The sequence below is a fragment of the Botrytis deweyae genome (genome assembly GCF_014898535.1).
Source record: "Botrytis deweyae strain B1 chromosome Unknown BDEW_065, whole genome shotgun sequence".
Taxonomy (NCBI): Eukaryota; Fungi; Ascomycota; class Leotiomycetes; order Helotiales; family Sclerotiniaceae; genus Botrytis; species Botrytis deweyae.
Window position 1 is genome coordinate 50,566 of NW_024066272.1, and position 17,845 is coordinate 68,410.

General features: G+C 42.1%; 9 protein-coding genes across 9 annotated transcripts; 4 read left to right on the forward strand and 5 right to left on the reverse strand.

Annotated features, from left to right (window-relative positions):
• Positions 1-127: 127 nt before the first annotated feature.
• Positions 128-821, reverse strand: EAE98_012378 (uncharacterized protein; the record flags this gene model as incomplete). The annotated part of the gene is made up of 3 exons (XM_038960003.1): positions 128-160; positions 215-415; positions 492-821. 3 exons carry the CDS (start codon positions 819-821, stop codon positions 128-130), a joined length of 564 nt encoding a protein of 187 aa, XP_038803630.1.
• An 891-nt stretch (positions 822-1,712) lies between these two features.
• EAE98_012379 (uncharacterized protein) lies at positions 1,713-3,030 on the forward strand (the record flags this gene model as incomplete). Its single annotated transcript, XM_038960004.1, has 4 exons — positions 1,713-2,163; positions 2,399-2,747; positions 2,833-2,926; positions 2,977-3,030. The coding sequence occupies 4 exons, from the start codon at positions 1,713-1,715 to the stop codon at positions 3,028-3,030; spliced, it is 948 nt and encodes a 315-aa protein (XP_038803631.1).
• A 189-nt stretch (positions 3,031-3,219) lies between these two features.
• Positions 3,220-3,582, reverse strand: EAE98_012380 (uncharacterized protein; the record flags this gene model as incomplete). Its single annotated transcript, XM_038960005.1, has 1 exon — positions 3,220-3,582. One exon carries the CDS (start codon positions 3,580-3,582, stop codon positions 3,220-3,222), a length of 363 nt encoding a protein of 120 aa, XP_038803632.1.
• A 1,139-nt stretch (positions 3,583-4,721) lies between these two features.
• Positions 4,722-6,055, forward strand: EAE98_012381 (uncharacterized protein; the record flags this gene model as incomplete). The annotated part of the gene is made up of 4 exons (XM_038960006.1): positions 4,722-4,763; positions 4,820-5,111; positions 5,161-5,188; positions 5,266-6,055. 4 exons carry the CDS (start codon positions 4,722-4,724, stop codon positions 6,053-6,055), a joined length of 1,152 nt encoding a protein of 383 aa, XP_038803633.1.
• Positions 6,056-7,007: 952 nt separating this feature from the next.
• EAE98_012382 (uncharacterized protein) lies at positions 7,008-7,635 on the reverse strand (the record flags this gene model as incomplete). The annotated part of the gene is made up of 3 exons (XM_038960007.1): positions 7,008-7,268; positions 7,326-7,547; positions 7,603-7,635. The coding sequence occupies 3 exons, from the start codon at positions 7,633-7,635 to the stop codon at positions 7,008-7,010; spliced, it is 516 nt and encodes a 171-aa protein (XP_038803634.1).
• Positions 7,636-8,868: 1,233 nt separating this feature from the next.
• Positions 8,869-9,861, forward strand: EAE98_012383 (uncharacterized protein; the record flags this gene model as incomplete). The annotated part of the gene is made up of 2 exons (XM_038960008.1): positions 8,869-9,055; positions 9,107-9,861. The coding sequence occupies 2 exons, from the start codon at positions 8,869-8,871 to the stop codon at positions 9,859-9,861; spliced, it is 942 nt and encodes a 313-aa protein (XP_038803635.1).
• Positions 9,862-10,062: 201 nt separating this feature from the next.
• EAE98_012384 (uncharacterized protein) lies at positions 10,063-11,306 on the reverse strand (the record flags this gene model as incomplete). The annotated part of the gene is made up of 2 exons (XM_038960009.1): positions 10,063-10,628; positions 10,691-11,306. The coding sequence occupies 2 exons, from the start codon at positions 11,304-11,306 to the stop codon at positions 10,063-10,065; spliced, it is 1,182 nt and encodes a 393-aa protein (XP_038803636.1).
• A 1,180-nt stretch (positions 11,307-12,486) lies between these two features.
• Positions 12,487-13,560, forward strand: EAE98_012385 (uncharacterized protein; the record flags this gene model as incomplete). The annotated part of the gene is made up of 1 exon (XM_038960010.1): positions 12,487-13,560. The coding sequence occupies one exon, from the start codon at positions 12,487-12,489 to the stop codon at positions 13,558-13,560; it is 1,074 nt and encodes a 357-aa protein (XP_038803637.1).
• Positions 13,561-14,708: 1,148 nt separating this feature from the next.
• EAE98_012386 (uncharacterized protein) lies at positions 14,709-17,739 on the reverse strand (the record flags this gene model as incomplete). Its single annotated transcript, XM_038960011.1, has 3 exons — positions 14,709-14,793; positions 14,852-17,462; positions 17,517-17,739. The coding sequence occupies 3 exons, from the start codon at positions 17,737-17,739 to the stop codon at positions 14,709-14,711; spliced, it is 2,919 nt and encodes a 972-aa protein (XP_038803638.1).
• Between the last annotated feature and the right edge of the window lie 106 nt (positions 17,740-17,845).

Sequence of the window (17,845 nt, forward strand, 5' to 3'; positions counted from 1 at the left end):
CAATGTGTAGTTCCGTCTACTTGAATATCTCAATATTTAAACCAGTATTTTTCACTGGATTGTCCCAAACGCCGCCCATGCAAATGCAATTCCATTTCTCAAAACACCCCGTTCATCATTCATCAGCTCAATCTCCAGCAGAAGCTTGAGTCTTATAATACTGCCCAAATCCATCAGCAACGAAAAATTAATAAAGCATCGCGAGGGGACTCACATCCCCCAATTCCGCCGCCAATTTCGCATTCTTTCCGATCTCTGCTATCTTCTCCTTGATCGGCCAGTTATTAACCGTGTACCACCATCGACGGACTCGGGCGCCGGCACTGTTGCCACTAAGTTTGGCATTCTTGTTCCAGTGCTTCCAACCAGCCCAGAGGAGGGTTACAGCAATGCCTTGAATGAGTGGCATGCATACCTAGGTGTAAGAATTAGCCTGCGTGTTCCGCATTCTTCAAATGAAGAATAGATAAATATTGGGGGGGAAAACACACTTGATCTCTAATCGTTATGAAAGCAACCTTCCAATATGAATCCGCATGTGCAATACTAGCCAAATAACTCTGCTCAAATCGTAAATCGGGTATTGGTGGGAAACTCGCACGCCGTGGCAATGGTCTTATAACATCGTAGGGGATATCTTCTATTTCTTCCTCGCCATCGATACTATCTCTATCATCGAATGCGTAGTCTGGATGAACAGTTACGGGCTCTTTGCTGGAGGCGGCGGTAGTGGGATTTATGTCATGGTTGGGAGATGGATCGCGCTTTATTGAGGCGCTCTGGATTGTAGATGCTATTTCGAGGGGGGCAGAGGAAGACATCGCAAAATAATGAGATTTATTGGTGTAGATATCTGAATTTCGTGGTGTTGATAGCTTTGAAGTTGCTCGGTGGAATTTGCCGGGCTCCGAGGTTCTGATTATGCTGTACGAATTGGTGAAGTAGAACAAAAAAATCACATCACTGATATGAGATACACTTTTCTCTCACATCCAACTAATGTAATTCGGATTTCTATGCTTCTAAAAGTATCTACACTATCTATATCTTTTCATTGTCATCTATGGTCTTAGTTTGACTTGAAGGCGACTAGAGGATTCTTTCGAGTAACACAAAATTGTTGTCTAACATCTCAATTGCATGCTTCTGCAAACTGAAATACTGATTTCGATGTCAGCTACTCTAAAGGCCACAGCCTCAAACATTTAACAGTGTTCGGGTGGTCAAACTGTACAGACGTTCAGATAAGATGTGTCAATATCTAAAGTAACCCAATGTTCGAGGTGGATTCAATCTTTTAAACAATTTGAAAGTTTCAATTGTGTTCAGGAAATGGGAGACCTTTCGAAGTTGATGTCCAGTCCGGGCTATTGAAAGCCCCGGTGGTGCTTGCTTTCAGCAAATGATGGTACTTAGTGGACCACTCACTACATTGGTCGAGAAAATACAGAGTTTACCATGTTTGTGCAAGGTTATCGTAACCTATAGGCGCTTGCCCCTGGATGGAAAGCAAAGTACATCACACAGCTAGGTAGACTACTAGGCATGTACTCTGTGTATTGGTTACACACCATCTGGACCAAATATATAGGGTACTTATTACTTCACATGCTAGCCCGAGAATTCAAAACATTAAATTTCAGGACATTCCCAGACTATCCTGTCTTGACTTTGAATTCCACTCTCTCACGCTTTTGCTTCATTTCAACACAATGCCTCAGAACTCTGAAAATGCTTCTTCGGGGATGCCTTCCCCATACGGCAATCCCGTAGCCATCAAACACCAACAAGAAGCCAACCCTAATTTGCCTGACCACCGCTACCAAGTTTTCCAGAAATCTCTGCTTGAGCATGAATACCATCACGAGGAGGCATTCGTGTCTGCAAGTCTCACACGCCTTCATCATGGAGTCTACGATGCGGAGAAACGATTGAGTCTCTATGGACCTCCGCCACACAACGTTACCTTTGTAGCCATAACTTTTGTTTTTCATCCCATGCACTCGGTTGAGTATAGATTCAAAAGAGCTCAGATTAGCATCCAAGCTTTTAAGAATATCGGGGAGAAGACTACAAATCAACCGCTGAGGATTATCAAATATGCTCCACATATTGCTTTTGGTCGATATTCGACGGAGAACTTGCACTGGACTTTTTCCTTAGGTCAGTAGTGAAACTATACTTTGATGACATCAGGACCACATGGATTTGATCGAGCAGCAAGAGATACGTAAGCTTTAATCGCAGTTTGCAGTTCAAATCCGAAACGCTATGAACCTCTTTAGACAGGCTCGGCGATAGACTAAACAATGAATAAGTCGATATTGTTTAGTTGCAGCCTAGACTATTGAGATATCTGAATTCGGTCATCCAAGAAACACTTCTAACTTGCTTTCAGGTGCAACTCTAGGGGTCTCTACGCCAGCAACTGCAACGGTCACCCCATCTACTGAATACGATAGATCAAAAGTCATCGGTAACATGTTAAAGATACAGGGTTCAACTCGATCTGTTGAAGGAATTCAGAGCAGCAAACTTCTTTGGTCACTTGAAGAGAACGAACAGCAGTGCACTGGGCTCCCTCGAGAATTCACCTTTGTCTTCTTGGTTGAACAGCCGGTAGCTAAAGCACCATTCTCCTTGCAGATTGGAATTAAGCCCGTCTTCTCAAATAGTCTCAAAGCTACGAGCTTTGGAACCGAGATCACGAAGAAGTCTGACATATTATCAGATGAAGTTGGACAAATGTAAGTTGCTTCTTATTAGAGGGTAGTAACGAAAACTTTCAAGGGTGAAGATGTCTCTCCAATCAATTGTTGACCTTCGTGGCAGGTTTTCCAGCAGTCCATATGCATTCAATTTTGCTACCATGCTTGGGCAATTCGAAGATTTAGTGGAGCTACCAGGAAACGCCTCGAGCATTCAAGTAAGACTTTTTTTTACAATAGAGGGATTATAATGTTAACATGCTTGCAGGATTACATTGGTACTACTTCAAGTGTCCCCGGTGCTACTCCACCATCTTCATAGTAACTAGGATCTTCCCTTTTAAAATTCACTATTGGGCTGTTTGCAATAATGAACATTCTACGTTGCAGCTATTACATATTTTCTTCGGCTGTGTTCCTGACCTCTTATCATATTTGACCTGATGTCAATCACTCTCTGCAACTGCGTGTCAATTAGTCTCCTCCTTCCTTTTGGACACATTTTGACAATTCATTTAAATAAAACATTGTCAGGATACATTCGTTGTACTGTAGTCAACCCAACGTATTGCTCGCAATATTGCGGTGGGACCAGAATTTCAGGCGTAGAATCTCGCTTTGGCGCATGGCCCCCTTTATTACATGCTTTTGTGGCTGCATTTACTGCTTCCTTTAAACAATATTCTCCATACACATCCACTAAAGACTTCCATACTTCATTCCATGTAATGGGCGATTTTCCTGCACCGCAAAGGTCTGTAGGATGTTCTCGCAGATTGTCCCATATGTCAGAGATATCTCGATGTGAGAGAGGCTCTTTGAAGGCTTTCATCATGGTGTCTCTATAATCCTCCAAAGATTTATCCATATCCATATGCCCATATGATCTAAATGATCGAAATTTCAAGGGTGCGGTGTTAGAGGCTAATACATTACACTCATCAAAATAAAAGGTACGCTGAAGGCTAAACTATAGCGTGGCTCTTCTCACCATCAGGTAGTATGTAGTTTTGTGTTGTCTAGGTTATAAAATCAACAGAACAAAAAGTCATCCGCATGCGTTGCTTTGGGTCCAGACTCAGGGAGCAAATTCCACAATTGCTTGAATGCCAGGCAGCGAGAGAGCAATCTAATGCTAGTATTTCGGATCAGTATAGACAACCTTGAAGTACACTGTAATAAAAATATGGCGCGTATTAATATATTAATATAGTAGTCAGTGCGTTTGAAAAGAAGTATACCTATATTACTCTCATAATTACTCTTATATCTGAATATCGAAATCTAATGTAAAATATTCACTTTTTATATATTCCTATTTATATTAGGTTAGAGACTAGGGATTTTATTTCAATTTGAAATAAATAATAAGATTCTATTGTTTAATTTGAAAAGGAATAGATATATTGTAATTAATTCTAGTATTTTAATATATTACTAGTAATCTTGATATTCCACTAAATAGTATTGAATACTTTTAGTAATATAGCTTTTGATATTACATACGATAATATTTTAGAGAAGTTCAATCATTATCATCATACTGACTCGTGTATTGATTACGGGAAATGCTATTGTCTATACTATTTCGGATTCCGATGGCGAAACACTACTAATAGCGACACGAAAGATAATATAGTCGGACTGAATTTCCTAGTTATAGAGCTTCGTGCTCAGGACCAATCATTACTTTCATGGTATGTTTACAGGAATAGCAAGTCATTTACACCACTCTTTGAATTCCTACTTGAATTATACATTTTCTATATATTTATAAGTATTGCTTACATTGAGGTCGCACACGCAAGCTGTGAATAGTGAATATGGCGTTCTCAAGTATGGTCCCCAGAAAATTTTCTCGCCTTCCCTTTCCCATTCCTTATTACTTTCACTTCCACTTTCATTACTTTGCTTCTACTTTTACTTCCTTCTCAATTTTTCCTCACGACTAGAACGTTTTTTCATGAGTTGTAATCTCATCAAGTAACGGGTACAATATTACCAGCCCCTGCTATGTCTTCGAACGCAATATACTCCATATACCTAGCCTCCTGGGTAAGATCTTTGACATGGTATTGATAGATCTTGTACACAGACCAACATATACGTAGCACAACTTTGTTTCAGAGCCGTCTTTGGTTTCAGAGATAACTCACGTGTGCCTGGCCTTTGTGAGCCCGTCTTTGCTCATCAGCCCGGAGCCCCCATCCCCTTCAGCCTTGGACCCATTCTTTACGAACACCAGCGCCATCCGATCCCAGTTCCCCAAAGACGTAAAGGTATTATGGGCTCTGGGAGGATGGGGTGATACGGAGTCATTTGGAATTGCGGCAAGAAATGAAACGAGCCGCAAATCATTTGCGAAGAACATCAAGTCTCTACTTCATATCACCAATACAGATGGCAAGATGTAACAAATCCTTCTCAGGAGCTAGTATCTAATTTTTAACAGGAGTTGATCTTGATTGGGAATATCCAGGGTAAGCAGAGTTCTCGGCGACTTGGGAATTCTTGCAAGCTCATGGAGATAATTTCATTGCTAACACCAATTTGATAGTGGCAATGGTGATGATTATAAGCAACCTGGAACTACAAACTCGGCTAAGACTTGGGAAGTTGACGCTTTCTCAAAGCTCGTTTCTGAACTTCGATCTGCAATTGGCCCCGAAAAGATTCTCTCCGCTGCTGTCCCTGGCCTGCATCGAGATATGATGGCATTTGGTCCTGACAATATTCGAAAACTTGTACAACATATAGATTTCTTCAATATTATGACCTATGATTTGATGAACCGCAGAGACAACGTCACCGTACACCACGCTGGTATTGAAGGATCCCTTGAAGCGGTGGATCGATATATCAAAAATGGTGTTCCTCCTCACAAAGCAATCCTTGGGTTTGCTTTCTATGCGAAGTGGTTCAAGATCATTCCACTCGAAGAACATCATGGACCCATCCGCAGCCCATTAGGTCTTCCTACTGTTCAAATGGAAGATCTCGACACGGGGGCCGATCTGGGTAAGTCTGGAGCATTTGTTTGGACGGAAAACCCTTCAACCTCAGTTGAGACATCCTTCAAGCGAGCTATGGCACTGGGACAGTACGACGAACGCCACAAGGGCCATTACTTTCTCGACGAGGATGAAAGTGTATTTTGGTCATGGGAGACACCGGAGGCAATTGTTAGGAAGTTCAAGATGGTAATGGAACAGAAAGGCTTCGGTGGAGTGTTTGCGTGGGAATTGGGTGGTGACTCAAGAGATTGGAGTCATCTCAAGGCCCTCAATAATGTTGTTAAAGAAGCAAAATCATCTGGAGAAAAAAAGTATGATTACACGGAACTTTGAAGTATAACAGCCGGTCTTAATATCAAAGATATAGTGTAATTATATAATAACAACAATATTTTCACGAAAAGATTGCGAAGATTTGCCTTGTAATTACTTAGAAGTAATAAGAGTCTTCTCAAGATATTCTCGAGCTGATTTGAATTAATATCGAAAATCGATTAATCTTCTAGTCTTACTCTCAATATTTATAACTTCGTAATAGTAATATTCTCTATTTTATATAAGAAGTCTAGATATATTGAAAATTACAAATATTAAATAAGTATACTATATTATTCAAAAGATACTATTATAAAACTTTTAGAATTATCTTTAAATTAGATTTATAATATAGTACTTCGTATAGGATTTTCAACTTAAAATGTTTTTTAAATCTGATATTCACTAATTAGTATTTTGATATAGCTTATTATAGGAGAAATAAAACTAAAAAAAGAGTATTAACATTAATAGTAATTATTATATAAACAAAATATATAAATACTAGTCTATATTATAATTAGTATTTATAAATCTTTTTTATAAATAACAAAGATGAAGATTGTAATTTTGTTTTTAAATATAAAAAGATAATAACGAATATATCTAGATAATATAATACGTATAATATAATAATTACTATAGGATTTATTAATAAGGAAAGATTGAGACGAATTCGATTTATTAAGAAGAGATAGAAACAAATATAGAAACTTGATTCGAAATAATTGACTTTTAGAAAATGTATTCGCAAAATGTTTATTTACTTGATAATAAGAATGAGGTTTACCCCTCCGTCAACAAAAAAATTTCGTGAAGATAAATCACTGTTGTATACCCCGATACACATATCGACACCCAAGTTCGAAAGACAAAAAAGCCGTTCGTATGAATATTCCCAGAGCTTCATGTTCTTCATTAGAATGTGCCCCAGTTCTGCGTCTGTGTCGCATGTTTCGCCTCGAGAAGTCTAAGGGTAGCTCGCAGCACCGCCGCCACGTTTGCTGCTCAAGAAGTGAATAGCAGTTGTTCCAACAAAACAAGCCGCTGTGAACCATATGAATGCCGTGCTTGCTTGAACTTCTTGGCATCTAGCCTTGAGGTCGTCCTCCACAGCTTTGACAACATCACCGGAATATTGTTTGTGTCCACCAGGGAACATTGGATTGGGATGGTCTTTAATATAATTCAAATCAGAACAGCTGCCGACCTTGATAGTCGCGGCATATGCCTAGATAAGGACTCTATTAGCAAGAGCTGAAATAAAGTGAAGAAAATGACAACTAACGATTCCACCAGCAAGGAGAAAGAAAGATGCAATGCCATCAAGAGCAAGCATTATGATGCCTTGCAAAGCTTCCACGAAACAAGCAGCGACCCCAATGGCAGCGAATATAAGAGCAGCTCCACCACAGAAAGACCCATAAGATGTAAGGGACCACGAAGTACCCGGACCATAACCATGAATCAAAACTGCAGATAGTGCTAGAACAACAGCTGCGAACAGCATCTGAAGGGAGTTAGTTAGACAGTCTTTATGCCGCAAGATTGGGCGAAAGGCTTACCTGGAGAACACGGAGTGCTAAAGTGACAATCATGTTGGCTTGTGTGTAGGGTGCTAATTATATTGGAGTATCAAGATATTTAGATATGAATTGGTTAAGGGCCACTTGGTTGAATACACTGTGTATTATATAGTCAAGCTCCACAAAGTTTAGCAGGGAAGCGAGTCAAGATCACTAGGCTGAGACCAGGGATTGTCATGTCGTTGAGGATAAGATTTCAGTAACATAGGGAAGGTAAACATCTCCTAGGGAGAGCCCCGCCACCACGAACACAGCCTGTACAGCGAGCAAGAAGCCTCATTGGAGGATTGCGGCACAGTGTTTCATGAACTATCCCATAATCAGTGAACTATCGACGAAATTGATGTCCAATATCAAGTCATGAAATGAATCTTGCTGCAGTGTAATTGGTTTGAGCGCTTAGAAGTATGAAGATGTGCATGTGTGACTCTAAATCAAGTGTAACAAATTCTGACAGTGTTCTCGAATTGGATGAGTGGTCCGAATTTTGACGGGTGCTGCCTTGGCAGATATACACCCGAGAAACAAAGACGTTACACTGACAACGTTGTACGTGTTGGATAGGTAGACAACACACGCCAATTTGACGAATATGCATGTGATTTATGCTGTAGTACATTTCAGATAATCCACACCCAACAGTAAACAACACCAGTGCAAAACATCAATAGCTCAAACGGGAGCCAAAGAAACTCTGCAATGCTTGAGAGGATGCTCAGCGAGAGGATCCTGTCCTCATCAAAATTTCCGAAACATGGGGGAATTGTGCTGGGCCACCATCCCAAAATACATCTAAGATTAGATCCATGTATCAATACACCGTGGACTTGACAGATGTGTTCTGGGTAAGCCGAAACCCTATGGATATCATAAATAAGAAATTCAGCCTCACCGGTTCCCATATGAGCAGGAACGGGGGCTAAGAATAGATGAAAATCTGCGAGTGTACATGAGGTTCCATAAGGACTATTTAGTATGAGTGAGATATAACCAGGCTTTACGTTAATTTCGACCAATAATTGAAATCAGTCAGATCTTAGAAGTGCTCTCTTGAATTACTTTCGAAAGTCGTTCGAGAGATGAAACATTGACAAACGGTTGGATCCGTTGGATTTATAGCCTAGTCACCGCCACAGCCACACTTTAAAATATGCTTAAGGTTAAAGCCACATCTGATTTGTCGAATTGATATGGCTATCGGCACGCACTTCAACCACACATGTTATTTAGTGGAATGATATCCCAATGAGTCTTCAAGTGGAGTCTCTGGATATAGAGAATACGTCTCAGGATATAGGGAATGAATCTCGGGATATTGAGGATGAGATTCAGGAACTGGAGAGGAAACTAGCAGCCGCAAGAGCCCGATTAAGCGTTCGAGCTATATCCTCTCCGTCATTGAAAGATAAAGATCCTATTGCTATCAACAGTGGTGAGAACATACACATCTCTTTGGATGAAAAGCTTTCTAACCAACCCCTAGTTCTCTCTCCCCAGTCTAACCATTTCCTTCTCCTCCTCTCCGATTCCGCCCTCCCACTCGGTTCATTCGCCTTCAGTAGCGGTTTAGAGTCCTATCTCGCGCACACAAAACCCAGATCATCATTCCCGGATTTCCTAGCCTTCTCACTATCTTCCTATGCATCTACTACCCTCCCATTCGTACTCGCTGCGCATCGGAACCCTAGAGATCTGGTTGATCTAGATGATGCTCAAGATGCATCGATCATGTGTACTGTGGGAAGACGTGCCTCGATTGCGCAGGGAAGAGCTTTATTATCTATCTGGGACCGATCATTTTCCGCTGCTTTGTCTAAAGGGTTGACTACTTCCGCTCCAGATGATGGAGTTCATACATTGAAGGAATTCTCCATGCTGCTAAAATCTATATCTTCGGCACCCAAAACAACATCTGGAGAAATACCGCCCGTATCAGCTCATCTTGCTCCTTTGTTTGGCGCCATTACATCAACTGTGGGAATGAGTCTAGAACAAACAGCTTATGTATTTATGTTAAGTCATGTGAAAGCACTGCTTTCAGCTGCGGTGAGAGCCAGTATGTTTGGGCCCTATCATGCCCAGAAGGTTTTGGCGAGTGAGGAGGTGCAAATAGGAATCAAAGAAGCCATTGAGAGGGAGTGGAATACCAAGGTTGAGGATGCGGGTCAAAGTGTACCGGTTATGGATCTATGGATTGGGAGGCATGAAATGTTGTATTCGAGAATTTTCAATAGCTGATGGTTGCATGATGACATCATGAGAACACAACCAATCACGGGACATTGGTACATTTTTACCATTTTATTCCCTTATGACTTCTGCGTTCAAAGCTGAGACAAAGCTCCTATAATTTTGGCTCTTCTAAGCGACCGAATATTATACAGTATACATGACCATACTACGATAGTTGACCGACTCCTAAACTCCATTAATCCCCATTTAATCACTATCGCTATCATAAGCTACTAATGGCCCTGCAGATGCTGTGGGTTTGGGTTTCGTCGCAACTGACCCCTTGGCACTTTCTAGTGCCGCCAAAGTACTACTGGAAAATATACCTCCACTCTCTTCTTTCTGTTCCGTCTGTTCGTAGGCATCCGCTTCAAGCATGAGTCTTTGCTCCTCTTCTAACTCAAGTCCCTGTCTACCCGCCGGATTTACCGCATTGGCACCTCTAGCAAAATAGACGTCATCAGGCGCCTCATAACCTGCTAATCCAAAACCTCCTTCTATCCTCTTACGTTTTCGTGCTTCTGGGTCGCGCCCCTCTATTTCAGCCACAAACTCTGCAGGTAGTGCCCTCCGAACAGCTTCCGCAGCTTGCTCTTCTATTCTCCGTACCTCTCGTGCTTGCGCCATCGGATTCGGATCGGCCGTCGCCCAACGTACGTTTAGGATTTCATTGTGGTCTAAGGATTGATGTGCCATTGCTTCTTTCGCAAACTGCGCATTGGCCTCATTCGAATATGTGATAAAAGCGACACCTCTCGTATTTAGAACTCGGACTAAGTAATACAGATTAGCATATATTCATTGCCTTGTTTGAGAGAGAAGGAAAAGAACTTACTTCTCTCGACCTGGCCCCATTCGGCAAAATGTCGCGCAACAATCTCTTCAATATCATCACTGGCATGTATCCTTCCTACATAAATCGTCCTATTCTGCCTCATGAAACTTCCTGTACCTCCCATATCGTCTCTATAATCCGAGTGTTTATCGCGGCCAAATACATCAACGTTTGGATTGAACATATCATGAATTCCTGGTAATCGATGTAGATATTCACATTCCTGACCTTTTGGACAGATCCCCCTTGCAAAGAATAAACAGAAGTAACTACCTGTCACTTTGTCGGCTTTGGTATATCCGGTATCATTCGCAATGTTGCAACGTCCCGCAGCAGCTGTCTTAGATAGATATTTATCCTCCCGATCACCTCCTGACCATTTGTTATACCAGATATTAAAGATAGTACCAGTTTGTGGAGGAGGCTCGCTCTTCATCGTCGAGGGATCGACTTGGGGACGCGCTGGACGCTTTTTTCGACGGATGATTTTCTTAACTTTGCGCTCGGCGGGTGCGCCTGCTTCATTGTTTGTAGTGGTAAGGGCTGCAGAAGTTTCTTCCGGAGCTTCAGTGACCGGCGCCATGGTTGGAGGACTTGTGATCTCGACTTCGGCCATTTTTATGATGGATGTGGTTGTTGTGGTTCTAAGATAGAACTGAGAGCTTCGAAAAGTTTAAGGCTGAGGTCAATGCACCGCCACAATAGTTTACTTTTATGCCACACCTGCATATCTCCATAGGCCGGGGCTAGCAAAGCTAGGTAGGACACCAACCTCTACGTAACCGAAAAAAGCGGCGCAAATTGAGTATCCCCTTTCAAAGATCTTTTTTAATAGATTATAAATTCATTTCAAATCAAATATTAAAATTTGAAAAAATCGAATGAAAATTTGAGTCTTTTTTGTATTGTTATTAAGTGTTCTTATTATTTAGTATTATATCGAGAAGAGATTTTAGTTGTTGAAATTCTTTTGAATAATGGTCAATTTCCGCCGCTTTTTTCGGTTACGTAGAGCCAACTACAAGGTATTTACTTTTATCTCTTGAAACTTAACGTCGAATCGATATCTGAAATATTCAAAGACAATTCAAAAGAATTATTCTTCTTTAACGATGCCAAACGAGACACGTAAGTACATCCTCATTAGTTTGAGGGAGTAGTTATCGAGAGAAGACCCGGGTTAGTAACCTGTAACTGCTCCTTATATACAAACTCCCCTGCTCCTGGTGAGCCACTAGCACAACCTTTACCCAGCCGAGCCAGCCTGCCTTTCGCGATTGATACTGGGTTTCCAACCATATATTCGCTGCCAGCGAGCAGCCGTTAAGTCGTTAAACAAGCCGAGAAGTACTCGAATTCGTTGCCTATTGGTTTCTTTTTTAGCTACTAGGTATGTATATTTGACATTGGACACCCAGTTTCTGCCTCGTATCAGTCTGTCTTGCGTTAAGTATCGGGATGGTTCGCTGTGGTCGTGTAAATATGCACAGTGCCACATCCTCACATAACTACATCATCTCGCTCAGTAATCATTTTAAGGCTTCCCGTACATACCTATATCAGAACTCCCAACATTCAGCCGCGAGGCTTTGAAACTTGTGTGATTCATTCAATCTTATAACCTATTTCGAGTCGAAACATTCAAATCATTCAATACACAAGTAATTGTCATTAACTCATGTTCGAAAGAAAATTCACATCTTTCCGAATGTTGATACCTTTCAGCCTTGACTTTGTATTGAATATTGGCAGAACACAGATCCTGTCCGTTTACTCGCTCCTACAGACTGCTCATTATGAGGTCCAAGAAGAGAATCGAACCTCGTGTAAAAGCTCTCATTATCCTACTAGCAGTCGTCTGTTTTCCAATCACCTTATTTTGCATCTACATACAAAGAGGACAAGGTGATTTCGATCGAATTCGGAAAGCACAAAGAAAAGAAATGGCCAAAGCTCGTAAAAGGAAGATCAGAGATCAACCCAAGCCGTTGGAAGAAAGGAGAAAGCGAGAATTATCTCTTGAGCCCACCGAACGAAGGAGGGATTTGACGAGTGTTTTTTCGACCTGGAAGAGAAATAGAAAGATACCGGCAAGCCTCCTTCAACTGCCACCCGAGATTGTGGAGAAAATTCTGCAGGAAGTTCTAGGTGGGAACATATTCCATCTACTCCAATGTCGTCGAAGACTAGGGCATGTTCGCTGTAAGGAGCCTCATGATATCGAACATGCAGCCAGTTCTCAATACGACATTGAGCGCTCTTGCATTCCAAGTGCCCAAAGACGAAAGTACTTGGCATATGAATGGATGCGCCACCATACTCAAAGGCCCTCCCCATTCTACACACGTTCTGATTCTTGCCTTGCTGTTCTTCTCACGTGTCGCCAGGTATACAACCAAGGAATTCCCATTTTGTATTCTTGCAACACGTTCGATATCAACAATCCCGAGACATTACTTTACCTTTCACAGACCGTTATTCCTTCAAGATTCAAATCGATGAAATCTCTACAGATAGATGTTAATGCATCCATGGGTTCAAGTACCGAGACGGGGCTAGCTAACCCAACAGTAGAGTTTTCAGAATGGAAAATGTGTTTAGAGATATTGGAAAGGTTGGACGGGTTGCAGAATTTGAGGTTGAGGGTGGAGTTCGAACTACAGGGATATTACCCTGATGTCATTTACAGCGATGAGCTGATCCAGAAGTCTTTGCAAGATTTACTGGATGTCATCAAGCTTAGTTCTTTGAGAGGACTGAGAAGATTCGATCTCGAGACTAATAGCCGGGATATCCAAGGTGTTGAACACGCGGTTGAGAGTGTACGTGGTATTGTTTGTACTCAGGTAGAAGGTTTATGCGTCATATGAGGTACCTCATATCACTATCCCTAAGTTTAGGATACAGTCTTCGGAGGACTGCAGCAAGTATAATAGAGAATGCCGTTCATTTCACTTTCACTATAATTCATTTGTATACCTAGCTAGTTTTCTTTTAGGGCCCAGTGGAAGAAGGAACAGCATTAGACTTGCTCCTTCAACGTTTGAATGGAATTCGATGTTCAAGACAGATGAAGTGTTCCATTTCATACAATATAAATAGACCAATGATATTAATGAATTGAAGTCCTTTGACCCTTGAGCTGCAGTCCGGACGACAATACCTTGAGTAAAAGTAACATTCATTCTCCCACCATCATAGCTATGAGCTATTCAAGGAATCCCAAAACGAACCTCGGATCCCCACCTCACAACCACCACCTCCCCGCACTAAATCCCCTCCCAACCCCCCCCCCCCCCCCCCCCCCCCCCACCACCCCTCCCCCTACTAACACACACACTCCATCTCAGATTCTTCATCCCTCATCCCCAGTCTCCACAATCAATAGCTTACCCCCACCCACCCCTCCACCCCTCCACAACCTCCACAAACGAAACCCTCAGCTTCCTCCTCCACATCTCCTTTCCCCTCCTCAATAACTTTTACCCGGAAAAGATGTCGGGAAGACAGGCTGCAACGGTACAAGCAGGACTAGAACAGACCAGAAGTGAGAGCGAGAAATGGGTGTGTCGAAGATTGTGGATGTGGAGTCTGGATCGTACCGAGCTCCCGCGATGATTACTTCTCTAGCGACGAGTATTGAGATGAAGAAATTGTTGCCGCCAGGAGGAGCGAAGTGATTGTTTATGAGAGCGCAGGCGAAAGAGATTAAAGATGGGAGGTGGAGTATGGAAGTTATGGTGTTTGATGAGGGAATGGAATTGGCAGCGGTGAGTCAACAACTTTGTCCGAATTAAGCAGAAGCTTTCGTATCATCTCTGTGGATATAGTGGTATAATGGCCGGTCAATTTGATATTGTTTCCTTCACTTGATTTACTGTTGTCTTTGTAAACCCGTGTAAGGGTGGTAGAAATTTTCATCATAATAAACATCTATTTAATAGCTCAAAAGAAACTCCTCCCAAATGCACAAACTCAGATAAACTAGCATATTAAGTATATGTGATGCCATATCCACCTATAATGCCCACTCGTTTTTATCATCCGCAGACGTAACAAATGGTTCATCAATTCGTTTAATAGCAAAGTCGCTACAAAGGATACTGTTTCTTAAGTTAGCAAGACAAGAGCCGCCACAAGCATGGAAAAAAATAGACTTACCAAGCACTAGCTACCAAACCGTCCAGCTCTGCAATTAAGGCCTCCCTCTTCGCACCCATAACCATACCTTTGCTAATAGACATCTGCACTTCCCTAATCCTCTTTGCCCTACCCACTCCCACCTGATCCATGACTCTCTTGCCCAAACAATCGCTGTGAAAAGCATGTTGACAAGGAAATACAAAGAACTGTCTGCTCAGCAACGGTAAGGTGCACACGTAGCATTTTTCTCCCGGTTCCACAATCGCATAGCGTTGATCGAGAGCGGCGATATCAATTTTAATATTGGTAGCCGTCTGAGATGATTCGTCCATTTCTTTCTTGAGAGAATCGATATTACGACTGTAATCCTCGAGCGCTGCGCATATTTCTTCTTTGAAATCGTCTATGACGACGAAATCTGGAAAGAAAGGAATTAAATCTTCGATTTTGAGGAGATCACAACGTTTGAGGAATTCAATGGCGGTTTTGATGCCATTTGATTGAGAAATGACTTTCTTCGCCACGGCGAGCCACAGTTTTTTCCGTAATGGGGGATTTGAAAGAGGGCGATCGGCAACGAGTGAGGCGAGATCTATCTCTGAATGTGCGAGAGCGAGTTCTACTGCCTGTAGATATTGCCCCATAGTGCTATATATGTGTACACATGACTGAACTCGCGAGTGTTGAATGCAGAGTCGAAGAGCAAAGTCTGAATCAAAACTTGGCTCGTCACCTTGTGATTCGAGATACGAAAGGAGAGCCGATTCATCCTTTGATGGATGAGAGGCATAAATTGAAATTAGTGTATTATGTACGGCAGCATCGGTTGAGTTTAGGTGATTGATGACATGTAGAAGGTAACGAATGGCTTGGTTTTGAGAAACAGACCCTTCAAAATACTTGTCGTAGTTCAGTAGGGCAGGAATGAGATTCCGAGGCTTCAAGTCCGAGTGTCTTATAAGAATATCTACAAGATCAGTGGCCACATGTGTCATGAGTCCACTGCTGTATCTGTAAAAGATTTCGGGTGCTGTCTGCTTCTTCAATACATCCAACGCCTCCTTCCAACGTTCTCTTTGAATCCAATAGGAGAGAACGTAATTGTAGTCGTTTACAGCACTAGCGAAGAAAAGGAGTTCATCTTCCCTGCCGTGACTGCTAATTATATCGTAGGTGGTCTTCTTGTCAAGGTCACTTTTGTATTTTGTGACAAAATCCTGATATTCAGCTCGAATTGTGTCCAATTGATTTCTCGTCTCTGTAGGATTCAAATTCTCAGATAATTCTGCCTTAGTGACGATCGTATCGTCAAGAGAGTTAAGCTTCGACATAAAAATCTCAACAAGCCAACTTGCAATCATGATACGTTGCATAATCGAGGCCTTTCTGTAAGTTGTGAGTTTTGTAAGGAGATATTTTCGTAAGGCATCTTGCTGATCGTTATCAACGAATGTGAGTGCAACTTGTTCAAACGGTTTGCTACTCTTTCCATAAACCCCCGCAGCTTCAAGATATGAACCTTTACTAATGAGATAGTCACCAGATGCTGTAGCAACAGCATCCTTCTGAGCTGGTCCTTTAGCATAACGTAAGGCTGCATCAAAATGTTCGGTCTGAAGCATAACTTTCCATACATCTCTGTCTTCGTCTGTGACAACGATTTCATAAATTTCTTGTGTAGTGAAGAGCCAAAATGTGTTCTTCTCTTGATCAGCGAACAGTCCCAGTGCTTGTTGACCAGGTTCCAAGACCACTTGATCAAATATCACTCTATCGTCCAGTCGATTGACGGCAACAACACGTCCCCCAATCAGATGAAGAATATGCCATTGAGTCAATGCAATCGAGTCGATTGAATCTGGAACTGGCTTCTTGCGACCCATCGAGTTCTCTGAAGCTGGCAATTGAGATCTAGGTAACAATTTCGCCTCGGTAAACAATCTTGCACCTAAATCCGAGGTTGCTGGTGTGGTCATTAATGTACCGTAGTATACACCTTGCGATGATAGCCACGCAAAGGTACGATCTGGGGTCAAACTTTCCATAGACGCAGAGTCGGGATGATTTGGAGACACCACAAGAGAAGAAGCTGCAGTTGTAGATATCCTAGACAACTCATGAACCGTGGGTTGTTCCGTCTCGAAAAGCCGTGTAAATATTGATGCACCTCCTTCATGTGCCACCCGGCCAATCTTGCCTATTAAGTGAAGCACCCGACTTTGTGTAGCTACCATTACTCGTCGAACTTCTTTGGCGTCAGGTCTACCAGTAACGAGATCCACCCACAGTCCGGTAACAGGTCCATCTGGAAGCCTCATAAGTGCTTTTAGGTATTTGTCCTCTTTACGGTAAAATTCCGTAGCTGTTTCGATATACCCTTCATATATCATTCCATCCGACGTCCCAATGAGTATTTCCCTGGTCGAGGATGTCGGTAACGAAGGATTCCAAGCAATACATTCTATCGACACGCCTCGTAATCGTGAAAGAGGCCTGGGCTGCCTGGATTGTGTATGAAGGTAATAGTTTTCCCCTTGCGAAGTACATATGATCAAATGTGAAGCTGTTGGGTCGAGAAACATGCGCCGTATCACTCCAACTTCCGAGGTCTTTTTAGGGAGATCAATATCTAGATTAACAGTCAACTAGCTGATCGAAGAGACAGAACATTTTAAAGTCTCACCATCTATATCTGCAGGATTGTCCAAGTCGATTCGGAGAATCCTGCCATTCGAAAGTGCCAAAACCAGGACATTATTTGCAACCTGCGCCGCTACGAAGTCGGAGGCTATAGAGAATTGAAGTTGTACCTTTTCCACATTAAATATAGGAAGTGCAATCTCATTGAGATTGAGATCTTGTAGATTTCTTGCGGCTACGTAGCCGCTTGACGGGTCGAGAGCCATCCGTCGTTGTTATATGAGCTACCTCATGGTCGTTGAGCCCAAGGCTGTAATTCGCTGTCCAAGGCTGGCAAGCCATAGCTTCGAATTGCACTTGATGACTTAAGGG